Genomic DNA, 24082 nt, shown 5'->3' with positions numbered 1-24082 from the left:
CATTTTATAATGTAATTAACGACTTCAGGGCCAGAGTATTTCCTTTTTAATTTTAAACACATTAAAATCTAAACTTTTGGCTAAAAAATTACTTAAAACCCGAAGCAATTATATATTTTCTGAAAGAAAGGGTGTCTAGAATAAAAAATGATAGCTACTTTTTTTATTTTGCATGTGAGTAATAATGCCTAGTGCCCCTAGACAAAATTAGCACCTAACTACCAATTAACTCTTGCATTGCAGGCTACATTTTTTGTTTGCTCAGAGTTCTTCTATAAATAGTGGTCATTATGCCACTGGTTGTTCAGATATAAAAGTTTATGTAGAAAGTATAGATTATAAAAAGTAAAACCTTTCTGGTTATATAGGCCCGTGATGGAATACTTGTGGAAAAATAATCCATAGAGTTATTAAACATACTAAATACATTTAAAACCAATACACTTTTGAAAGAAGATAACAGAAATTTAAATTGTAATTGTAATTCATATCATTCGTATTTTTGTGCCAAATTTATAACGTTAAAGGATTGTATAACCACCAATATTTTACCTTATACAAAGTGGGACTTCAATTCTTCAAACAATTGTTTTTCAAGAAAAGGCATTTTTTTTAAATTTACTCTACAGAATAGATTTTGGCTAATCTGGGGGTTGTGAATCTTCACTTCAGATGTGAATATCCCCTTTAATTATCCAATCATGTTAAAAGCAAATTCCTGTTCAGTTTTTTTCATATGCACATGACTGGGTATTCAAAGTGAATAGGAATTTGCTTTTTGCATGATTGAATACGTTAAATACACATTTACACCGTTTATTGAGTAAAGATTTCCAACCTCTTTAGTAAATCAGTATCACAATATTTCCTTAATTGGGTATTCACTCACTCAGTAGTAGAAAATAATAAGAGCAGAATGTGTGGCTGTGGTCCTGGACTCCAGGAAGATCCATTGGGATGCTTAAAACCCTCTGCACTTGAGTACTCTCAAAGTGTATAGAAAGACAGTTTGTGCAGTATTTTTAGCTTTGGATAAAGTGGGGAAGGTTTATACTCACTGTAAAGGTTTTTGCTGTGTCCCCACTAGGTGGAGTCACTCTCTCTATTCGTGCAGGTGGCCATTGAAATACACATTTGAGAGTTGTCACCAAAGCTATATGATGAGAGTAAGCCATCCAATGGGGACAAATGTTCTCATCATAAATGGAAATGCATCTCACTTTAGGCACATTTTCTTTCATTGGCTTAAATTTCACCAAGTGGAAATCTCCCCATAGGACACACACAGCAAAAAATAAACTGACTGAGGTTTGAACCCTTCCCTACTCTATGCAAAATGAAAGAAAAAATCTTTGTCTATACATACACTTTCAAGTGATATTAAAGTCATGTTTTTTTCCCCCCATTCTAATTCTGCTTTTACAACTTACCTTATGTGATGCTTCTTGATGCGATTATCTTCCTCCTTCCACTCATTTCTAGCAGTCCCTCCAGCGCTGGTTCCGGTCTCTGATCCAGTGCAGACTCCTCTGAGCATGCCCACCAGACATGCGCTGCAAGGGTTAAGTGCTCATTTGTCTCTAAGGGCTGAGTAAAAACAGATACTCGCCTGATCAGTTCTCAGTGAGTGCTCAACTCTCCCTGCTCTGGGTGTGGTATGTCCCTCCGCATCCTCACGTCTAATGCAAATAAATGGAGTACATTAGACATGATGATTTCATTGGTCCTCAGACCGCCAGAGCCCATTCAAGTTTTTTCTATTTGAGCCCCTAGAGAAAAACAAGCAGTTAAACCTTTGCATTGTGGGGGTAGCCTCACTGCATGGGTTAACTTTTTACATTCTTGGGAGTTCTTTTTTAAAATGAATAAACCACTGCATGGCCCAATTTAATATTCAAACATTAAATATTAGATATTGCAGAAATGTTTCCCAAACACATCAGAAGCAAAACACATGTTTGTGTACAGGACCCTTATGTGTGATAACACTGAACTGGAAGTGGGTCTATGAAACAGAATTAGTCCAAGGCCATTGTACAATTATTACAATGCTGCATTCACTGTCTGCAATATTTCATTCCTGAGGATTTGTGCATATGTCTTTGTCAACAAATTCAAGCACCAAAGGGACAAAATAAACTAACATACTAAATGACACTTATGTCTTTCTTTACCCACACTGCCCTTAACAAAGCCTGAATAGGATTGCTCAAGAAAAGTGTGGTATGAAAACTTAAGACATGGTATACATGTATGTTATGAGTGAAGTACAAGTAGAAATTTCATAACACCAAAGGCTCATTCAATTTTTTTTGAGTTGTATTAACACATGCATGTAAAAACACATTGTTTCATGCATTAACGTGCATTGGGTTACAATAACTCATTTATTTTGAATACCAGAGTAAACAAAAAAACATCAAAAGAGATCATCGATCCTAAAAAGTGCTTCCAAATACAGATTTGTCTTTTCCCAAATTAGAATTGTTAACATATAAATCATATTGGTTTCATACATACCTTGCCCCATACAATGTCACTTTTATCATCCCATTTTATGAACACATCTTGATCTCTTCCTCTTGTGAAAGCCGGATAGGGCTCAGTCTCATTTCCTGCAATTGCTGGATCCTAAAAGTTGGTTAAAAAATATTAGATGTTTTATTTAGAAACCATAAAGTCATGATGTCCACTATTTCTATTTTCTTCCAATAAAATTATGCCAGTGTTCAAGAGACCCCCGTTTCATCCTCATTCCATCTTTAGGACCTGTTTCCACCTATGTAGAGGTGCCCTCTATCAAACGTATAATTGTTCCATAACTGCATGTAGGTATGTCATAGTCTTCACAAAAGCATTTTATTTGTTGTGACTTTTTAAATAATCCTGCATAATTGCTGTGGTTTTCAGAAATATTATGTGTTATATTAGAATTTTAGAGCATAGAGTTGCAGAGGACATCCCACCTCCTGTGTAACTATAGAAAATAAAAACTGTTTAAAAAATGTTCTACATTACTTATGCTTAAACCATACTCCCTAACCTCCTTTCAAAGTCATCAAGATCTATTGCAAAATGGGAAGCCAATATAGACTTTTCTTTCGGTATTTAACATGGACACATATTGTCTATCACCAAGTCCTGTTCCCAAATGCTCTGTCACTCAAATCTATCTTCAGAAATATTGCTGGATGGTACTTATTACCAGCAATAATTGATAAATTCTGTTCAGGGTATTCCCTAACATGGGTTTTAGGATAACTAGTTTATAGCTACACTATTGCATTTTTAGTGCTACACTGTTTATATAAAATCATTTGTTGCTAGGGATGCACAGATACTTTTCAAGTACCAGTGCAGATACTTGGCATTTTCATGAGAACTACCAGGGTTGCAGCGGTTGCAGCTGGGACCTGGCTCTGGCGCTCCACCACTGTCCGGAAATCATCAGTCTGTATTGTTTTATAAAAAACTGTCACATGACAATAAACAAAAATGCATCAGTACTCGTACTTGTAAGTACTCGGCAAGTACCAGTACTTGTACTCGCAAAACTGGTATCTGTGCATCCCTTTATATTTATAAAAACAAAATCATACATTAAAACAGAGATGCACACATCCCAGGAGCTCTGTGTGATCCTTACAAATGACAGCTGACTCCTAACTTCTGAATTTTTCACTAGTGTAGTCTTGGAGCTCAAAAGTATCGGTACATGTACTCGTACTTGTACCGTGTACTGTACTTGGTATCTGTGCAACCCTATTTGTTGCAATGTTTATATTACTTAGGGGTCTATTCACAAAGCTAGGAGTTAAATCTTACAAATGCACTAAAGTACCTGGACTATTAACAAAACTGTATCTTATTTGTGTATCACTCAGCTGTAGATCCTCAAATCATCTCTGAATTTGTGCTGACATGGTCCTTTCTTCTTGAGGGTGGCTACTATTGTTCCCCATGGTCCCTGTGTGTGTTGTTAACATAGACACCACTCCAAGCTCACTCCCGTTATGGACTACACTCTCATGTTTAGTTTGCTAATTTGTATTGAAATAATAATCCAATACAAGCGAGCCTGGAGCGGTGGCTACTTTACAAAACACACACATGGACCATGGGGAACAAACGTATGCACCCTCCAGAGGAAAGGACAGTGTCAGCACAAATTCAGAGATGATTTGAGCATCTACAGCCGAGTGATACACAAATAAGTTACATTTTTGTTAATAGTTAAGGTACTTTAGTGCATTTTTAAGCTTTAACTCCTGAGTTTACTGTCACTTTAACAAAATAGTTGCTGTATATCAACTTACCTGAAATGTGAATGTAATCCTGAAGAGTTTGCAAGCTCATATATAACTATTTAAGTATGTGTGTTTTTGTTAAATTATTTAGCTAAAATTATATAACTCTATATAATGATATGAGATTTGTTTTCTCCTTGATTAATTTGTGTTTAGGATCACAGCTTATATACTTGTTTAAACAACATCTCTACAAGTTTTAGCTAAGCAATCCATCAATACTTTTCATATATCATACCAGCATTATGATGACTCTCATTCCATCTAATCTGATTTTATCAAAAATGTCAGGAAGTCTTGAAAAATTTTTGCCCAAAGTGAAATCCATTTGTCTCTCCATGTAATCAATGTCAGCATACTGGACATCCTGAGAGGACATAATAAATATTCAATGCACAACAATGAGCTTTTACAGTAACACAAGGGTTAAGATGAATTGTAACATATGAGTGAGAAAGCATGGGTTTTAAAACTAAAAATATTTGGAATATTTGAAAGATACAATGTGCAAGAACCCATAAAACCAATCCCAGACATCTTTCATTAGTCTGGCCACAATAAACTACTGAAAGGTGACCATGACTGACAGATTGGTTTAACCATGCACATGTGTTTGCATAAATATAGGTGTTGCCCATGACCAGTCTAGGAGGATCAGATGGCAGCCTCATTGGGTGTCTGGACCAGATGGCAGCCTCATTGGGTGTCTGGACCAGAGCTCAGGGGAGTTGTGGGTGTGCAGGAGGAACACGGCCAGAGACAAACTCTAGTGCTCGCTGGAAGCATGTGTGGAACAACTGAGGAAGGCTGTGAGAGGTTCAGAGGGCTGGTGACACCCAAGGGACCTGTTGGAGAGACTGAAAGACAGAGAGAGTCAGTGGTCTACGAGGGGTGAGCAGTGCAAGTATCACACAGGTGTGTGATGACATGTTTGGAGCTGAGGAAAGCTACTGAGTGATACTGAGGACTGTATTTGTGGAGGAATATGGTAAAGTCCTGATACGAATACTAAGAACACAAAGCGCACAGCTTCCCCATATCGTGCGTCCCTGCAATCCACACTCGGTGCACAGATGACTCTTTTCTGGAGTGATAGGCTCAAAAACTGTAGAACCCAGCACTGGCACAACAGTATTCATTACCATCCTCTCATTTTCTGTATTACTTACAAGTTGACAAAACATGGTACATGTTCGCCAGTGACCCCAAAAAGCTCTTTGCCTCTACGTTTCTAGACACCCTCATATCAGGGGGAGATTCTCTATTTCAGACATATACCCAGGGTTACAGCTAACTTACGTTGCCAATTTGTCTTTGTCCAATATCAAAGAATGGGCTAAGGACTTTCCGACCCCGGATCTAGTGGAGAACATCATGGAGGGTTACAATTTGATACGCAAACTGGTCACTAATGAAACTTGGAGGGAGACCCAGTTTAAAATAATGCAGCGGGCCTATGTGGCATACTTTCTTCCGGCGGGAGCAAGGGAGCAACGACTCATGTCATTGTGTCCTAAATGCGGTCTCTCCCGCCCCACACTGGCTCATTGCCTATGGACATGCTCGTCAATGGTACAGTTCTGGACAGGTGTTACCACATAGATAGCTAAAGTCATACAGTGGACCCCGCAGCCGAATCCACTGCTGTATCTGTTCAGCGCTCCCGAGTATTCTGCAGTTGACCCTCACTGTTCAACCCAAAGGGGCAGAGATTGGATGCATCTTTGCCTATTGGCATCTCGAAGATGCATAATGAGAGCATGGAATAAATCTTCCGCCCCGCCAATCTCCAGCGTCATCATGGAATTGAAGATCTTGTTCCTGAGGGAGAAACTTGAAACTGAAATGCACGTTGATGCGTTCACTACTTAGTTCTTCAAACGTTGGATATACTTCTTGGAGGAGTCGTATGATGCAACGGAATTAGCGACAATAATGCAACCCAAGGGCTTCAGTGATGGTCTAAGAGTAGACAATAACCTCCCTAGGTGTAGTGACCTGCATATTGTGATAGCATACAATAACTAAAGTAAGAGTGGCAAACAGCATGGCAATAATGGGAATGTTTAAGTTTGATATTTCTGGTACAATTGTTGGGGTTACTATAAGTAGTAAAAAAACAAACTGTAGAACCAGCACATGATGATCTTCCAAAGAAATTCAAACTTTATTCCACATCCATCTATACAAAGAGCAACCTTTGATGCGTTTCTGCCTTACTCGGCCTTAGTCATAGCTTGAGACTAATACACAGGGAGTGTATAGGACAGCCAGATGTTGGTAAGACAGAAATACAATGTTTTGGTGAAAGTCAAATGAACTGTTATGTTTCATAATGCTGAAGAAAAGTGAATTGTTATGTTGAGTACATGGATTGTTGGCCTTTGAGTGAATAAAGACTGTCCTTTTATGTTAAAGTTGGCTTCAGGAGTGGTCCCTTAGCGCAAACTACTGAGTTGCATTCCCCAAACTATCACAATTATCATATTTTTCTTTAATTATATAACTACTGGATCCAGTCTGTTACTACAAAATCATTATAGTAAATAAACCAATGTTCATCCTTCAATAATACTCACACGTGCTTTTTCTGCATAGATCTGTGTTTTTCTGAACAACATAATACACATATCACAGCATGACTGGATTCAAAAGCACTATTGATAGCTTGGCATATCATTACTACCCTTTTTTCTGCAGAGTATTATGATGTGCAGTTCTTCATACAATTAAAAAACATGCTAGTTGTTTAATAGTAAACCAGTACTTATTAGTATAGTATAGTAGTATATAACCAGAATTGATTTGGCTTTCCAAACCTCAGCATCACTTACATATGGAATTTGGGCTGCCACCATGTCATTATACAGTTGCTCTATTTCACTGTCACTCTGATATCCATAGCGGCATAATTGGAAACCAAGAGACCAATAAGCTGGCATTACAGGGCGTCCTATGAGCTACAAAAAAAAAAAAAAAATTAGCTAAAACATTATACGCATAGAAAGCTGCACAGAACTGTGTAAACAGTTTAACATTATCATTCTTACTTTAGTGTACTGCTGAACTACGCTTTCTGGTGTTGTACCCAGTATGACAAAAAAGTCTAAAATTCCACCAACTGTGCGATACGTTATAGCTGGGGTTGGCTGCAGGGTTACATCTGAAAGGGAATGCAACATTCATAATGCATTTGAAGATAAGATTGCAGATAAGATTTAAAAGAGGAAGCAATATTAGGATAGCCCTTGAGCAGATTTCAGTGCACAAGGTGAAAGAAAGAGCAGCACTTGTTTGATCAATATACATCAACTAATGTGACGATTCAGTATATCTATGCAATATCTGACAAGCCTTTGTTTAACACATACAATTATCTGAATCCCATAAATGCTGCAATTATCAATAGTTTGGACTTAATTCACCCAACAGTTGACCTTTCCAAAAAGTTGATTCTCAAATATACATATCTAAAGTTTACTTTTTTAATGGAAAGTACACTTTAAAAAATACATTTTTATTTTAAAAAAATAAATTCGGTAGTAACCTGTATGTGATAAATGTTTTGAATGATAAACCACCATAATTCTCTCTTGCTGTTCTCTCACGATTGCCTTGTGGCCCCATTGCCTTCAATGGGGTTACATCCACGCGGCAATCGCTGAAAAAAGGTACCTTTTCGTGACGCATGCTTTTTTAACCACGATCGATCTGCCTGGCGCGACTGGGGTGCCATTCGAAAATAAGGGCACTGCCAGCGCGATCAGTGGTGGTGTGCAACTCCGTGACCGTGCAGTTTTGTGCATGATTGCCGTGTGGTCACGGATCACCCAGTTGTGAACCTAGCCTCAATGTGGAAACCCTTTTTAAACAATTTAGCACAAAATGATTAATATTTGATTTTTTTTTCTAAACAATAGGAAAATACCCTTGGTATGGGACATTTATTTCATATGACTACAAAAGGTAATTTCTACTAAAGGTTATAGTAAGTGTCAATGAACCTACCCATTGCATTGCTGTTAAGCAGGAACACTCCATGAGCATTACCATCATCTTCAAGTCCCAGGTAGAAGGGATGTACTCCATATGAATTGCTTTTGTACTGCAGACAGAAGCATCAAATGTAATCAATATTCTATATATTAAGACAGCAAAACACATGATAAATATGCATGAGCAAACTGGGCAAAGTTTGGTTTGCAGTAGGTTTGATGAATCCAGGGAAAATTCTGCAAACACGACCATAACAACAAACCCTATTTAAGTCTATGTGGCAGATAATGTTATTTATTTCTAGTCTTTTTTTAAGACCAATTTGCAAGTTTTTATTTAAAAAGGACATGTGTGAGTGGGCACTATAAGGGGCATATACCAATGCAAGAAAACATTTTTTTTTTAAATACCATTCAGCAAGGAGATGTTAATGTTGCTTAAAGGCCAACATTAAAATATACAAATCCTTGAAATAACATGCTTTGGGGATGCCATAAACTTTAGATTTTTTTTTAATTATAAACAGCAGCCTAGGATATTTCATTTAGCAATGGTAGCACTACTGCTTATAATGGACAGATCCCTGCTATCTTCTGTTTTTAAACAAACAGACCAGGGATCCTGATTAATGTCATTGGCCAAATATGGTCATTAACATACTGTATTTGATCAATGACATCACCCGACATCCCTAGTTCCCTTGTTGACAGATTCCGGGTGGGAAGCTGTAATTTGTGACTCGAGTACCAGTGGATAAACATCATCATGTGCTGAAGGTCATCATCATCATCATCATCATAGATGACATTGACAATGACATTGCTGAATTACGTGATTGACATTGGGTTTACATCAGTAGACATTTATTTATTTGAGGTTTTGATGTGGGTGTTTTTATTTACTATTTAGTTTTTTTGTGAATGTTTTTTTTTACAATGAAGGGGGATTATCTGCATCCTCTTGGAAGTTACCTTCCCTGTGTTGAAGGCATGTGGCCTGCTATGGGTCAGGAGGGGGCTCAATGATCCCACTTTCCTGAACACCCCAGCTGCATGTCAGGATAAAGGATTTTTGTGAAATTTTAGGTGGACCCCCACTTACCTTTTAACCCCTTAGTGATGGGAGACATACACTGTACGTCCCCGCCACTAAGTGCCTAAATGACTGATCACATACACTGTACACGTTCAGTGGTTACCATTCATTAATAGATGCCTCAGTATTGAGGCATCCATTAAAGAAAGAGTTAAGCTTTTTCAGACACCGATCTCTTTCAGGAACCAGGTGTCTGACAGTGAGAGCAGAGTGGTATTTACAGCTTTGCTGTCACTCTTTGACAGATGGTATAGACCGGGATTAGGAAATCCCGATGTATACTGGCCTTTTTTTCTAAAGTTTGTGCAATAAAAAAACATTTAGCTACATGCTTATTTTGCTGAAACAATGTTGCAGGCTTCTGATCATTGTGGGAATGATCAGAAGCCTTTAGTGATGTCTGATCCTGAAGTGCTGCAGGATCAGTGTTACTAAAGTTATTATTGGCTGCTCTTAAGTTTGAAGCAACCTAATAATAACAACGAAAATAATTATTTAAATCATCAAGCAGTAATAGTGAGATTAATTCACAATGACTGCTTATTATAATTAAATAAATAAAATAAAAATGTAAAACATGTTTAAAAAATAGGGAAAAGTATATAAACAAATAAAGCGTAAAAAAATTACTAATACATTTAACAAATAAAAATGATATATTTAAATATATTTTTATACTATCATTATTATAAAAAAAAATAACCCCTTACAAAGAAAATCTGCAGCTAAGCTGCAGATTTGTTTTTCACCCTAAGGGGTTAGTTTTTTTAATTTAACCCCCTCATGACAGTGATGTTCAAAGTATGTCACTGTCACAGTGTAACACTTAGGGGTCTATTCACTAAGCTGCTGACGGCAGCCGAGTAAATAACCAACCCCAAGTGAAGTGAGCCGAACGCTGTTCGGCTATTCACTTCAGGCTTGTACGGCTGATTTCAGATGATATACGGCTGACATCAGGGTGGCTTTGGGTTGGCCAAACATGCTCAGCATGTTTGGCCGACCCGAAGTGCAGAAGGAGTTCGACTGTGATATCGATGCAATATCATAGCGGCCCGGCCAGGTTCTCAGTGTGTAATGACAGCGTCCCTGGTTACCTGGTAACCAGGGACACTGATCTCTCTGCAAGTGGCCGGAGCCAGCTGGCTCTGCCCAGCTGTCAGAAGCAGCTTCGGCTTTTACTCAACACAGTCGCTCGGCCAACTTCGGGAGCTGTACGGGCTATAGTGAATATAGTAGAACCAATAGTAGAACCGAAGGGGTCCTGGTGCCGAAGCTAGCCGAAGGATCAGCCGAAGCTATGGCTAGATCCTTCGGCAGCTTAGTGAATAGACCCCTTAGTGACAGTGACATTATGCCAGGTGATGCAAGGGGTGTAGCAATATCTCCACCTGGCAATGCACTTTGTACCCATGTTGATGGAAACAAGGTCCTCATCCCCACATTCTGTCCCCCCAAAAAGATCTGGGGGTCTTATGGGAATCTGAAAGTCCACATACTGGGCACAGGCATACATTAAGTGAAGAATTGTGTGAATGCATAATACTGGAAAATGCTACATAAGCATTTCTCAAGGTCTGGGACTTTAGCAGTTCAAAGTGCGTTGTAGTGCTGGAGGAAATATGGACCTATTACTATCCCTAGGATAGGCATCCAAAATAAATTATAGGAAGAGTGCATGGGAGGCATGCTCATTATCATCACTGCTCTTTGTGCTGCTTTTTTTAACAACATTTTATAAGGTCTTTATAGGATAAGAATTAAACTTTTCCGGCTGCCCCATAACAACCATTTAGATCACCATTTTAATTTAAAAATGAACAATTGAACCTGATTATGCAATATGTAAGAGGAACAACTTGCTAACAGGGTTGTGCCATGATCACAGAGAATGTTAGCAATCACCAGGCATCCAAGCAGTCTTCGTTATGTAATAGCTAAAGACCATTTTCTTTACTAGATTGCAATATTTTCAGCTGTCAAAAAAACACTTTAGTAACCAAGTAAACAAACATATAAAACTCAATATCAAGTTGTCAAACGCATATCAAGCAACTGATACTACCTACAATTCTACCTACAATTTTTTGTGAAATATTTTAAATTTATTGGGAACTAATGCTGGAAACAATAAATACATTTAGTTGAAAAAGCATTAGAACACACATTATGAAAAGGAACAGCTAAAGTTAACATGATTTGCAGCATGACTGGAAAGCATCAATCTGAGTGTGGCTATCAGCTTGCAGTCATAGTGATTTGCAGTTTCAAAACAGATGCTATAGACTAATCTTAGTGTCATCAACTTCACTATGACAAAACAGATTTACTTAGACTTATTCCTATCCATCACACTGTGCTTTCATGAGCATATCCTAAATCCACTAGATAATTTTTTCATTTTGTTGAAATATGCTTTTATTTTACAGTTTAGAACATAAAATCAGGATTACATATTGTAAAATGTAAGACTGGGCTATTAAAAATGACATGCTGACAAGGGTCATTTCATGAAAATTGTTGTGTGTCCTTTTGACCGTACCTGATGTTAGCTTATGAAAAAATATCATACTGCCTATGAGAGATGGTTATATCTAAAAGCATTGCACAAGTATCTATGGGTGGCATATTCTACAGTCTGAGCCATCAGGAACAATATCTTCTGATGACATTGTCACCTGAGAAATGTCTGCTTGGCATCAAAACTAATTTAATATGCCCTATGAAGAAAATGGCACTTAAAGGCATTGTTCACCTTCAAGCTTTTTTGCGGTTTCAAATATGTATTAGTGTTTTTATATTTCCTGTGTTGTTTTGTATAGCTTTCCTTGTAATCTGGGCTCACTTGTTGTGGCTGCAGTTTTTAGTATAATGGCTGCTGGAGTCCCCTATGTTTATGTCTTTCAGCAGCTTTCCTTTCAATGCCTGCCAAGGAAACACATGAGTTTCCTTTTCCGGGTGTATTCAGTGTCTAGAGATTGCCTTGTCATACACTCTATGTTACATAACAAATGTGGGAGTACTAATGTGTTGAAACACTGCCCCTATCTGCATGAATGAGCATTCTGTGTCTGGGAACACTGCCTGTTCCTGCAGGTATGAAAGCTAATAGCTCATTGCTAATTGCCAGGTTACATACTGTACATAGTTTTCTTGTGTGATGTAACTTATACCTATGTTAGAATAATATTTTGTTTTAGTCTGTGCTCTATGTTCATAAATATGTTTATTTACTTGTTTCTGCATAGTAATTATGATGATGTGTGAGCAAAGTATGATGTTTGAATTATTTACCACATCATGTCCATTTTTCATGTTCCCCACACAGGGGAACAATGAGAATAGAAAACAATCAATCACATCTCCTGCAAGTGGAAAACACAGGTTGCAGGTAGAAATATAAACTATACCTTTAAATTGTACATTTCCGCAATATCATGGCATGTTGGGTATTGACTGAGAGCTAAACGTTTAGCAAATTGAACAGTAACTATAAACCATGGTAATACATATGTATAGGACACATAATTAGCAATGATTATAATGGTTGTTTTCAATTTTATTCATAATTATTTTAAAGTTTTAAACTCATGTTTTATTTTATCTTTATATAGATGGAACCTTGAATAACACTTTATTATTAGTACTTACCCCAGGAGGCTGGTCTTTGGCAAAATATCCCCAGGTGTGCCAATCCAGATTAATTCGGTATGATTCATGTTCTGTTTCTCCAAGTCCATATATATAAGAAGATGGTAATCGATTTGAAATTTGGATAAACATGTCTGAGTAAGTGAATCCAGGGAGCTGAGAATTCCATCTGAAAAATAAAAAGTCACCTGTAAAGCTATGTAAATAGTATTTATATCAGCTGTTATGGGGATATACAATTTTTAAATTGTTTTCCATTCTTCTGATAATAATTGGGCTTGTTTGCAGTTCTTTTTAACTAAATGTTTATACAAGTAGTACATTAAACCATGACAAGCAATTACATCAATTAGAAACAGAACCTGGCATCCACTTAAAAGCTATAAAAATGGCATCTTGGTCAAGCTTGAATTAACATTTACATTTTAACTTCAGCTTTAAATAATGTATATGTAGGATAAGTAAACTAGGTTGGTCACATAGGTTGGAACCATTTTTATACATATGCTATACCAAGATTACATAATAGCAATCAGATACAGTATCTATATATTCTCTTCTATACTCTCCATGTTTAAAGTAAGTTCTCCTGAAGTACTGCAAGCTTCATGTAAGCAATGTAATTATCTTGTTTTCTGCCATATGTGTTATATAAGTAGTTAGTGTCAACACAATATACAAAACCAAGACACTGAGGCTGCTTTACAAAAGCGGTTGAGAATATTAACTCAATAAATTATGGTTGTGTTTACTTTGAATAGGCAAAGTGAATATTCTCAACTTTTTTAGAAAATCGGCATAATTGAGAAAGGAATAATACCACTGGAATAATGTTTTATAAATTGTGAATTATATGAAGTGTTAAATAAAAGTAATAACATTAAAATAAATTAAACATTTTATATGACAGTAACATGGTAATTAAAGGGAAACGATCCCCAAAAAAAACGTTTTCTGATAACTGCATGTGGTGAATACATGTAATACTATTATAAACTATAATAATTTTATTCCATATGCCTTCATATTTAGTTTTCTCCACAGTTGAATGAAGGCCAAGCTGTCTAGCAAAAACAATAGTGGTGAATGTTAAAACAAACTATAAAGGCTCATGTAGATAGCCTTTTGTTTATAAATGCTGCATTTTGCAACTCAATGCATGCGTCCTGTGTTTGACGTGCTTTTCCAGCAATAACAACACATTTCAAAAAGAGCTGCTGCAGCCCACGAAAAAAGATAAATAGGTCACATACAGTATAAGACTAGTCATCAATACTACACAGGGTGTAAGTTTGATTCAAAGGGATCTGACTGAGTGTTTCTAAGAGCAGTACAATAAACACTTTAAAATCCGTATTTGACCTCCAGGAGACCAGTTGATCCCCTGCCCGTGATACCATTGCTGCACTTCACTACTTTTTAAAGTGAAATGAACCATTAGGCAGCGTTACCCAGACTGGACTGTTATGAATGCTCTTTCTTACTTGTAATTACTAACAATAACTTGTAGTTTATTAATACAATAATTGTGTCATGCTGTGAACCAAAGTGTCACACAAAATAGTATCCACATATGTCTCCTAGCATCTAAACAATAATGTGTGAAAAATATAAATCCCAATCTAGTTATTAAGAACTCCACTATAATATAAACACACATGAACTATGCATGAGCAAAGGTGCACATAAACAAATGTCTATATTAAATATTGACAACACATTTATTAATGTGACTTTGTGGTCATCCACATTAATATAGTGTTAAAGTGAAAAAGTGTTCAGCACACATGGAGTGCTTCAGTGTAAAAGTTATCAGTCCACAGGAAGAGCTTCAGTCATGCAAACAACATTGGTGTATTGCTGGTGTATCCACTCGTATTACATCTATGGACCGTGTCTTCACCTGTGTGAAATAACAATATCTGCCTCTCACCTTATGGATAGACCTCTCAGAGAGAAGGTAATCAGCGTGTTACCACATTTGTAGCTAGGAAGGGGTTCTCTTGCCCTTAAAGGAGAACTATGGGGTCCAAGCTTATCTCCAATTTTGTATTCCTTAGACTAAAGGAGTAAATATTGTAATTTACTCCTATTAGCCAAAATGCCTAAGCTTGTAAAAACATCTTTAGGATGATGGGTGGGGCTAAGCGCCGCAATGAGGAGAGATCCCGACAATACTGTTGAGATCCTCCCCACTGATCTCGTCAGTTTGATTGACGGCACTTCTGAAGAGCTGCTGCGCGTCCATGAATATATGGGCATGCGCAGCAGCTCTGTCCCCACAGGTCTCTCCTTACCTCATCGTCCCCATCCTCTGTGCCTGTCTTTCAGTGGAGCCCATTCTCTCCTATCTGCCTCCCCGTCTCCTTCCTGAGTCCCCGTCTCCTCCACATGCTGTGCAGTGTCAACAAGAGCTTCTCTGGCTCATCAGCACTCTGACCACCCACACAGCTGTGCACGCTTTGAGACAGCATGGCCACAGAAGATTTACATTTAGAAAAGCTAAGGGAGGGCTGCATTAACTGTTAACACCCCCTAACCCCTAACAGGAAAGGAGCTGGAAGCAAGGCTGCATATGGCTGTTTTCTATGATTTAAGATGAGTTTTTCTCAGATGTGCTTTGTCTTTGGAAATAATGAATAATGCAAATAGGTAAGTCCTTTAATCAGTCAAAGGATCATTTCACAGACTCATCCAATGTTTAATCCCAATCAATCCAGTAGCTGTCGCTCGTCCACACCAACATTAAAACAGAATATAGATCATTGCACAGACCATTTGATTACCATAAAACATCCCTTTTGCGGGAGGTGGAGAAACTAAAAGTTACAGAAGCACACCTGCCCTATCACATCACTAGAAGGATTAAGGAGTTATATTTGAATTATATTTATAAATTTGCAGTTTATACTCATGAGTGGCCATAGCACAACAGTTACTGTTAGCTGTAACTATATATGCCCTGAACAATCTGTACATATTTATGTTGAAGGAAAATGAATTTACTGAGGCAGCCAGGTAGAGTAGATGGTGGACTGATAAGGAGCATTTATAGCCTGATTTATGAGTGACTGGGATAAAGTAAATGGACCAGCAGGAAGTATTAGAGGGAAGTCATTCCCAAGCCTAAAGCTAGGGGAGACCATTGGAGGATATGTCACAAGAAAAGGACATGGTCCAGTTAGAGTGAAGCCTGCAGCAAGTAAACAATATAATCCATAAAGAGGTCTAAAATGTAGACATTTTCATTGTGGATTCTGAGCGTGTACACCCAATGTAAAAGTGTGTAACATGTAAGGCATGTATGTTGATGTGGAGGCAATAGGGTTGATTTACTAAGGGCAACTAGACTGTTTATTTTTCAAGGGAATTTGCCGGGAATTTCATAATTCCATCATAAGAATGCCTGTGTAGTCTTCCCAGGCTAGGGAGTAAAAGTTGCATGATTCTATCAGATGATGCCCTTATTACACTCTTCCAAGACTGAGGGGTAAAGAATCGCAGCAGCATAGCACTCGTGGTGTGAAGGTGAAATCCTGGAGATTTGCTGACTACATCTTTCATCTTTGTGTGTGTCACATGACTTTGACTCTACCTATGTGTGCTTGTCCAACAGGATAGATTCTGCTTTGATTTAAGGTTCAAAAGGAATAGATAGGACTTGGTGGTTGGGAGGTGGGCTCTTCCAGTGTTATAAATGGGTACATAATCCTTGAAAGATGACATTAGTTCAGTGATTTAACTATCGCAGGAAAATGTGTTGGGTAACATGGCTTTTGCTCTCAATTTTTATCAGATACTCTGTGATTTTGAGTGAAAAATCAATTTGCCTGACACTTATTTTTCTATGCTGCTTAAATACACATTACCTTTCTACTTAAATCAAACTTGTTACTCTCCGTTCCTAACTGGAATTCAGTATAAGAAAATGTTTGTTGGATATGGTAAAACATGGATGTGCACACATGCTAAAAGGAATAGAGGTTTACAGTTTTCTTTCTGGATAGAATATATTCATAATATTGGCTATACTGAAATAACTGGTAAATTTAGCATAGATAGAAAATACATTCCAGAAAAGGTGGAAACCTTTTTGTGCTAATTTACTAGTCTTATAAGTATGTGGACAAAGAAAAATGTTCAGAACAATTTCCTCATTTTAATTGTTCTTACACATGTGTTAAAAATAAAAAGGTTTTGAATACACATAACAAGGAGTTTGTGTTCCTGGATAAGAATGTGGTCTGCATTGCCAGGACATAAGAGAGTTATAGTAATTAAAGACATAATTAACACATTAAAACATATTTTTTGTGAACACTTATACATATAGATAAGTACATTGCATTATTAATAAATTTAAGTACTGGTGATTTGTAATAACCAGTACTTACACAACTGTTCCAGTGCTTCGTCTTCTAATCACAACTCCAAATGGATTGTTGGTGATTTCTACATCATACAGTCTTCCTTGCTGTGTGCTCGTTGGACTGCTTGGGATATTTATAGGAACTGGAACTTCATATCTTTTGTTGTTTGGATCAAATATCTGTAAAAGTTCAAAAATAATATATAAAATTATTTTTAAATATTTGTTATCAGATCAGACATTTAATTATCTGTAACATTTATTTTTTTCTCTTGCAAAGAGGTAGCAATATAATAAATGTCTTGATTACAGACTGCAGTTATTGTACTTTTGCATTTTTTAAAATGTAAAATATATTCTCTCCAGAGCTGGTAGGGAGTTTCTTATAAAACAGTGATCACTAAATGATGAACCTCGGTCTTGACACAGACCAAGTAACGCTTCTGTGTGGACTGCCGGCCTTCTAACAATTACTGATGCCATATGCCCTCTCCTCTGAAGTCATTGGTTGCTAGGACTGCCAACATTCTAGCAACCCATGATGTCACATGTGTGCCCTGCACCCAGCTTTACGGAATGATGGACATGTAACTGGTCATGGAAAGGTATGGGGCCACTCTCATGGGCACATTTAAAGGACAACTATGGGCTCAGGGCTTTTCCCCATAGTTCTCTTAATGGTCACGGGAGAACACAAACTAGCATTCTCCCATGACCCAAAGCTCAGTATACTGAGACGCCGCAGCCGGGACGGATCCTGACATTGCTGTCGAGATCCACCCAGCTGCGATTGACAGCTAGCTCTGCCTATCCAGAGGCAGAGCCAGCTGTGCCCGCCCCCTCCCACCATCCGTTCCACTAGTCAGCACTGGAGGATCAGACGGGGGGGAATCCCTGCGGGGAGCCTGAGTGACAGTCACGTCTCTCTGCAGGGATAGATCGAGAAGTGAGCGAGCAACGATATGTGTTCGCTCAGTTCCCGATCTACTGAGCCGACCTGTGACAGTTTAATTGTCACAGGTCGACTCAGATTATGAGACTGAGTGAAAATCACTTGCCTCATAATTCTCCTTTTAATGTAAGGGGACACACTGATAGTGAACCCATACATTTGTTGCCCCGTCAGAGTGCCCCCTTACATTAGTTGAAGAGTCGTTGTTGTGATCTTTAAGGATCTTTTAGAATGGATAACTTCACATTAAAAGCAGCTAGAGAGGTTAGGAATGGCTTGATGTAAAGCTTGTTTACTGGTTTTAGGAATATGTGAATAGTTTAATGTCCAATATATAGACACATATGTTGTATATGATGACTTTTCACCTAGTTTTCTAAAATAATAACAACTTAACTCAACATTACCTTAAACTGAAGCATATTATCCTCATGGAAGATGACAGTTAGACCAAGGTTGTTTATTGATGGAGAGATGGCATAACGTACAGATGCTGGAGGGTTACCTAGATTTGCTGTTATTCCAGTAATAGTGCTCTGAATATTAGCAGCTGTATATCCAAAGTTATTTGGATAGAAGCAGTAAGGTACTTTAGAATTACTGGTAGCCTATAAAACAAAGAGCAAGATAGAAAAAAAACATAAACTGGTAAGTACACATGTTACTTATTGAAAGCTTCTTGGCAAAAGCAATACAATAACAGATTAAATAACAGTTATTTACTTCTGCAAACAAAAGAGGATCAACTGTCTGCAACAGCCTGATTTTTTTTAGCAAATTGGAGTGATATACTTTGCAAAACATTTTTCTTAAAAATCCAAGTGTGTGCATTTTAAATACTAATCATTGCACAGGATAAGCTACATGAAAAAGCATCTTCACTGTCACCTCCTCTTTTGAAGGAAACTACATGTATACAGGTGGTCTTAGCTCTGGGAAGACATGGCAGAGATTTACAGATGTGTTTGTCCCGCTAATTTCAACCAACCCAATTTAAAAGTAAAACAATAGACACAATTTTGTTGCAATTTTGATACAATTAGAATGAGTGAATGTCCCATTGATTGCATGGAGGTCATGCCTTTGAAATAACATAGTAAAACCTGAGTAATACATTAACATGGTAATAACACATAGATATACTTGTTATTTTCTAGTACACAAAAAAATAATATTTCCAAGTTGTGTAATATTTACAAAATAAACTTAAAATGAAAAAACATTTGCCTAAAAAATGCCTATGGCCACAATTGTGTTGTGGGGAGCTTGTGGTGCCTTCAAGTACCTGGATTTGTCTTCAAATCCATACCTGTTAAACTGTGGAATGCTTTGGATCCAGTGCTCAGGCAGTATAAATGCCCCCTATTTCTCTCCAAATTGAGAACAAATGGAACATTAAAGTTTATCTAGCATTAAAGTGTACCTAAACCCAAGATCAAACAAAAATGTAAAATAGCCTACCAATCCTTAGATGTAGTGGTCATATTAGTTTTCTTTTTTGGGGCTTGATCTTGCCAGTAACGCGCTTCCTGTTCTAAGGTGACAAAATGCACTTACTGTACTGTATTTGTGGAGGAGCAGTGTGGTCACCCTAGGCCAGGAGGTGTGTTAGGAATTCTTCATAATATGAGGGGTTTTCTTAGTCCATATGAAGCAATATTGAAAATACTGGGTAAAAAAGAGTAAAGGACACCAAAGTAAATGATAAGAGGGGGGGCCTTTATCTCTTTTTCTCACTATCTTTTGTATTAACCCCAAAGTATGATATGTTTAAAAGAGAAGGATGTTTAAAAGGGGTAAATCTATTGTTTCAACGGTCATCCTCATGGATTTACTTATTAAATAGATGGATACTTACTTGCCAGGTGCATCCACGTGCTTGACAGGACTGTTCACTGGCATTTTCTTCAGGATGGCAGTCGATTCTCACATTATCATTAAAATCTAGAGTATATGATTCTCCAAACGTCAAATTAAGGCCTGTAATATGACCAATCTGAGAACACATAAACATTTTTTTGATTTTAAGTTCTTCTTCATTAACATAAAGATAATGCATAAAAATGCTACTACAATTTATAGGCATAACAAAAGAAACAAATAAAGTACATAACCCTAATTATTTTAAACTGTATGTACTCTACTTGGAAGTTAGACACCCCTTCAAGGAAGCACATCTTGGACATGGCTTTCTATTATGCAAAACAGTCTGGTCCAGGATCCATTTGAGCCTTTGACTAAACAATGAGTAACAACCAGCACCCTGAAGAGGTTGTCCCTATACTACCCCTCCTGACAGCACTGTGCAAAACAATAGAAGCCTGATTGTGCTTTATTTTAGTGCTGCCCCTCCCTTTCCCAGCTTAAGTGCTACTGCACAGCTAATTACAGTAGGATTTCACCAAGACATATTCAGATACCTATGCTATTTATACTGTATGTAATAATGTATTTAATTTTTTCATGGATTCAATTAGTTTAAACCCCAAAAGAAGTCACATAAACAGACATGCAGCCAGACTAGCAACCTACTCTTTAATATCCTTACCTTTTCCCATTTTTTTTCCCTCCCCACAGCTTCATAGCTGATACATATAGACTTCTATAGAGCCATCTCCTTAGCATCTCTTTCATTGAGAGATGGCCCAAGACGTTTAGCATTATCAACTGCAGAAGAGAGGCCAGGGGAAAGAATATTTTGGCTAGAATCTCAGAAGATTCCTTGGAGCCGATGTCATCCACTTCTGGAAACTATGCATCTGGTTTGGGGTTAGTCGTGGCCAAAAGGGTAATCCAAATAAACAGTATAACTGTACTTTCTCTGCCTTAAAGGCATTTCCAAGCAAACACAGTTTAAAGTCATAACAAATACAGTAGTCGGAGAACTTTAAAAGAGAAATACTTTTTTTAAATCTGCCTGGAATGCACTTTAAAAAAACACTAAAGAATAGTTCTAAAACCATTGGGAGTTACTAGGTTTAGTTCTTAGATCCTGATCATAAAGTATCATGAAATCTAATGTTACTTCCAATTTTCTTCTTAACGTTGTGGAGTTTAAAACAACAGAGTGGTGGAAGTTGTGTTTACATGTGGTGGACGTGGTGTTTACTCTGTTTACATCTTGTGCACACACACCTATCATGCACACAATGGCTATGATCATGCTGTCATTAGACAGCACAATTCATTTACAACATGCACAGAGCCAATCAAAGAAGCTTTGTGCCTTGTGATCGCTATGATGGCCAATCACAGAGATTACAAATGTAAACACTACAAGTATTATCTTTGCAAGCACTTCCCTTCCTCTCACAACAGAACCTTTACCTAGACCTACAAGCAAATTAGTTAAAAAAACTAGGATTATACTTTTAACAGTTACAACAGATACTTGTATACAGTATATAGTCAGTCCTTACATCCAAATATCTACAGCAATACATTGGCCACCCCCTCCCTGAATATGTACGATCATCTTGAATACATGATCTACCACAAGGTAAATTACAAATTGCATAAAAAACTTAGATGTAAATCAAATAATGTTTCAGATAATACAATTCTAATGCAGAGTTTTTAGATGTACTGGACATTTAGAAACCTCGTGTTAAACAAAAAATGTATGCATTGGCTTATTTATCATGCAACATGCAGGTATACATCTCTAGCATTCAATAAACATACTAGGTTAGAAAACAAAATCTACTTAAAAGATTCTAAAAAAATAGTACATATAGTAACTACATAATATTGTCTAGAACTCATAGTCATTTCCACTGTAGACTGCAGTATATGTGATATTTACCTTCATGGCAGCATCATAAGAAAGCTGATGGCTAGACGTTTGTATAACACCATTCTTTCGCACAATAAGGTTCTCAATTTGTCGCGGCAATCCCAATATTTTAATTTCATCAAATAACAGATTATTTGGATCGGTATAATTTTTATGTGTTACCGTTAGCGCTATCGAATTCTATTAATGATCAAAACAAAGTAAGGTAAACATTATCATATATATATATATATTATATTAGAAGAGTGTGTGTGTGTGAAATTATATATATATACATATATACATATACACATACACACACACACACTGCAAAAAGGTATATGGAAAATACTGTTTAGTTTCACTGTCACAATAATGTAATGTTTTTTAACCACCTCCCGTCCATGGCCGTCCCTGAATGGCTAGACGGGCGCCTTATAGGAGTGGGAGGGTGTATTTTTCCAAAGAGGGTGTCTGTTTCAGTGACAACTGTTTAGGAGCTGTTTTAGATGGAGTTTCCTTTCAATTTGGAGAGATTTCCTTTCTCTTTCTGTTGTGTCTCTGGCATAAGGAAACCTCCCCAATGGGACACATAACGAAATAGATTGAATTAGTTTTAACTATCACTTACTTAATTACATTTCATATATATTTTAAACATAGTTTTACCCTTTAGTGGGTATTTGTGCTTCACTGCAATTACTGATAGAATCTTAGCCATATAGATAATGCATTGTTTTTAGAGAGGTCAAAGCTTGTATATATCCCCCTTAAACATTCAAAACTATTAACTATACATAAAAACAAAAAAAGAATTGTAAATTGACCATTTACATTAAGCTCACCACTTTCAAATGTAGATCTAAAAAAGACTCTTGAAAGGGGAATTAAATGTATCTGTTGCTGTGTTTTTGTTAGTTAAATAATATTAAAATGTCAGTCATACTTACAAGTCTTGCATGGAATTCATACAATATATAAATACCATGTTCAATTGAGTCTAAAAAGAAAAGTATAGAGATCTGTACTCAAGAAGTAAAATTTAAATAATAATTTCAAACTTACAAATAAAATGGAATTCGGTAAAATTGGCTAAATAACCAATGTGGTACAGAATAGGCAGTCATTCAATTTGTTACCATTTTGGCATGAAAGACAAAATGTGTGGGTTCAGCTCACAGATTATTATTATTATTATTATCATAATTATACAGGATTTATGCAACGCCAACAGTGTGCAGAGCACTTTACAATATAAGGAAGACATTACAATCACAATACAATTAAAGACAAGATGGTAAGGAGGACCCTGTCTGTGAGGGCTTACACTCTAAAAGGGAGGGGCAAGTGATACATGAGGAGGTAGCTCTGTGGGGATGAGTGGTTTCAGAACATGATGGTCGAGTGGTTAGTTTGAGGTGGGATAAGCTTCCCAGAAGAGATGAGTTTTAAGGGATCACCTAAAGGCAGTCAGAGTGGGGCATAGTTCCAGAGGATGGGATAGACTCTAGAGAAGTCCTGGAGGCAGGGAAGAGTTGATGAGGGAGTTGGAAAGCAGGAGGTCTTTGAAAGAGCAGAGGGGACAGTTGGGGTGATACTTTGAGACAAGGTTTGAGATATAGCCAGGGGCAGAGTTGTGGATGGCTTTGTAAGTCATTAATATTTTTCATTAATATTTTGAATGTTATCCTTTGGATGGATTATAGTTAGTGCATGTTGTTTTAATTTGCATTATGAAACAGAAAATAAAGTGTTAACTTCAAGCAAAAAGCATTATATAAATCATTGTAGCAATAATTGTGCATTAGGACAGGGGGCTCTGACTTTTCTGTTTAGTCAGTTGAGTGTTATCAGTGCTAGGCTGCAAAGAATGGTGCACATACTGTTTCTTATGTGAAAACAAAATATTTCAAATCATTTCCAAAACATATACTCTG

The 24082-nt window shown here is 37.1% G+C and overlaps 1 protein-coding gene across 1 annotated transcript in view; it reads right to left on the bottom strand.

Annotated features, from left to right (window-relative positions):
• Positions 1-24082, bottom strand: part of MGAM (maltase-glucoamylase) — a 160192-nt gene that overhangs the window by 39205 nt on the left and 96905 nt on the right. The window contains exons 47-57 of the mRNA XM_018569428.1: positions 23096-23151; positions 22176-22346; positions 20229-20366; positions 18778-18978; positions 17444-17598; positions 13050-13218; positions 8316-8412; positions 7358-7470; positions 7142-7267; positions 4546-4674; positions 2521-2631 (exon numbers count right to left, since the gene is read on the bottom strand). Coding sequence (XP_018424930.1) covers positions 2521-2631; positions 4546-4674; positions 7142-7267; positions 7358-7470; positions 8316-8412; positions 13050-13218; positions 17444-17598; positions 18778-18978; positions 20229-20366; positions 22176-22346; positions 23096-23151 — 1466 coding nt within the window. The remainder of the gene's footprint in view (positions 1-2520; positions 2632-4545; positions 4675-7141; positions 7268-7357; positions 7471-8315; positions 8413-13049; positions 13219-17443; positions 17599-18777; positions 18979-20228; positions 20367-22175; positions 22347-23095; positions 23152-24082) is intronic.

This window comes from Nanorana parkeri, unplaced genomic scaffold, assembly GCF_000935625.1.
Source record: "Nanorana parkeri isolate BGI_ZX_2015 unplaced genomic scaffold, ASM93562v1 scaffold1333, whole genome shotgun sequence".
Classification (NCBI taxonomy): Eukaryota; Metazoa; Chordata; class Amphibia; order Anura; family Dicroglossidae; genus Nanorana; species Nanorana parkeri.
The sequence above is the reverse complement of the archived record's forward strand: the minus strand, read 5'-3'. Positions and strand labels throughout refer to the sequence as shown.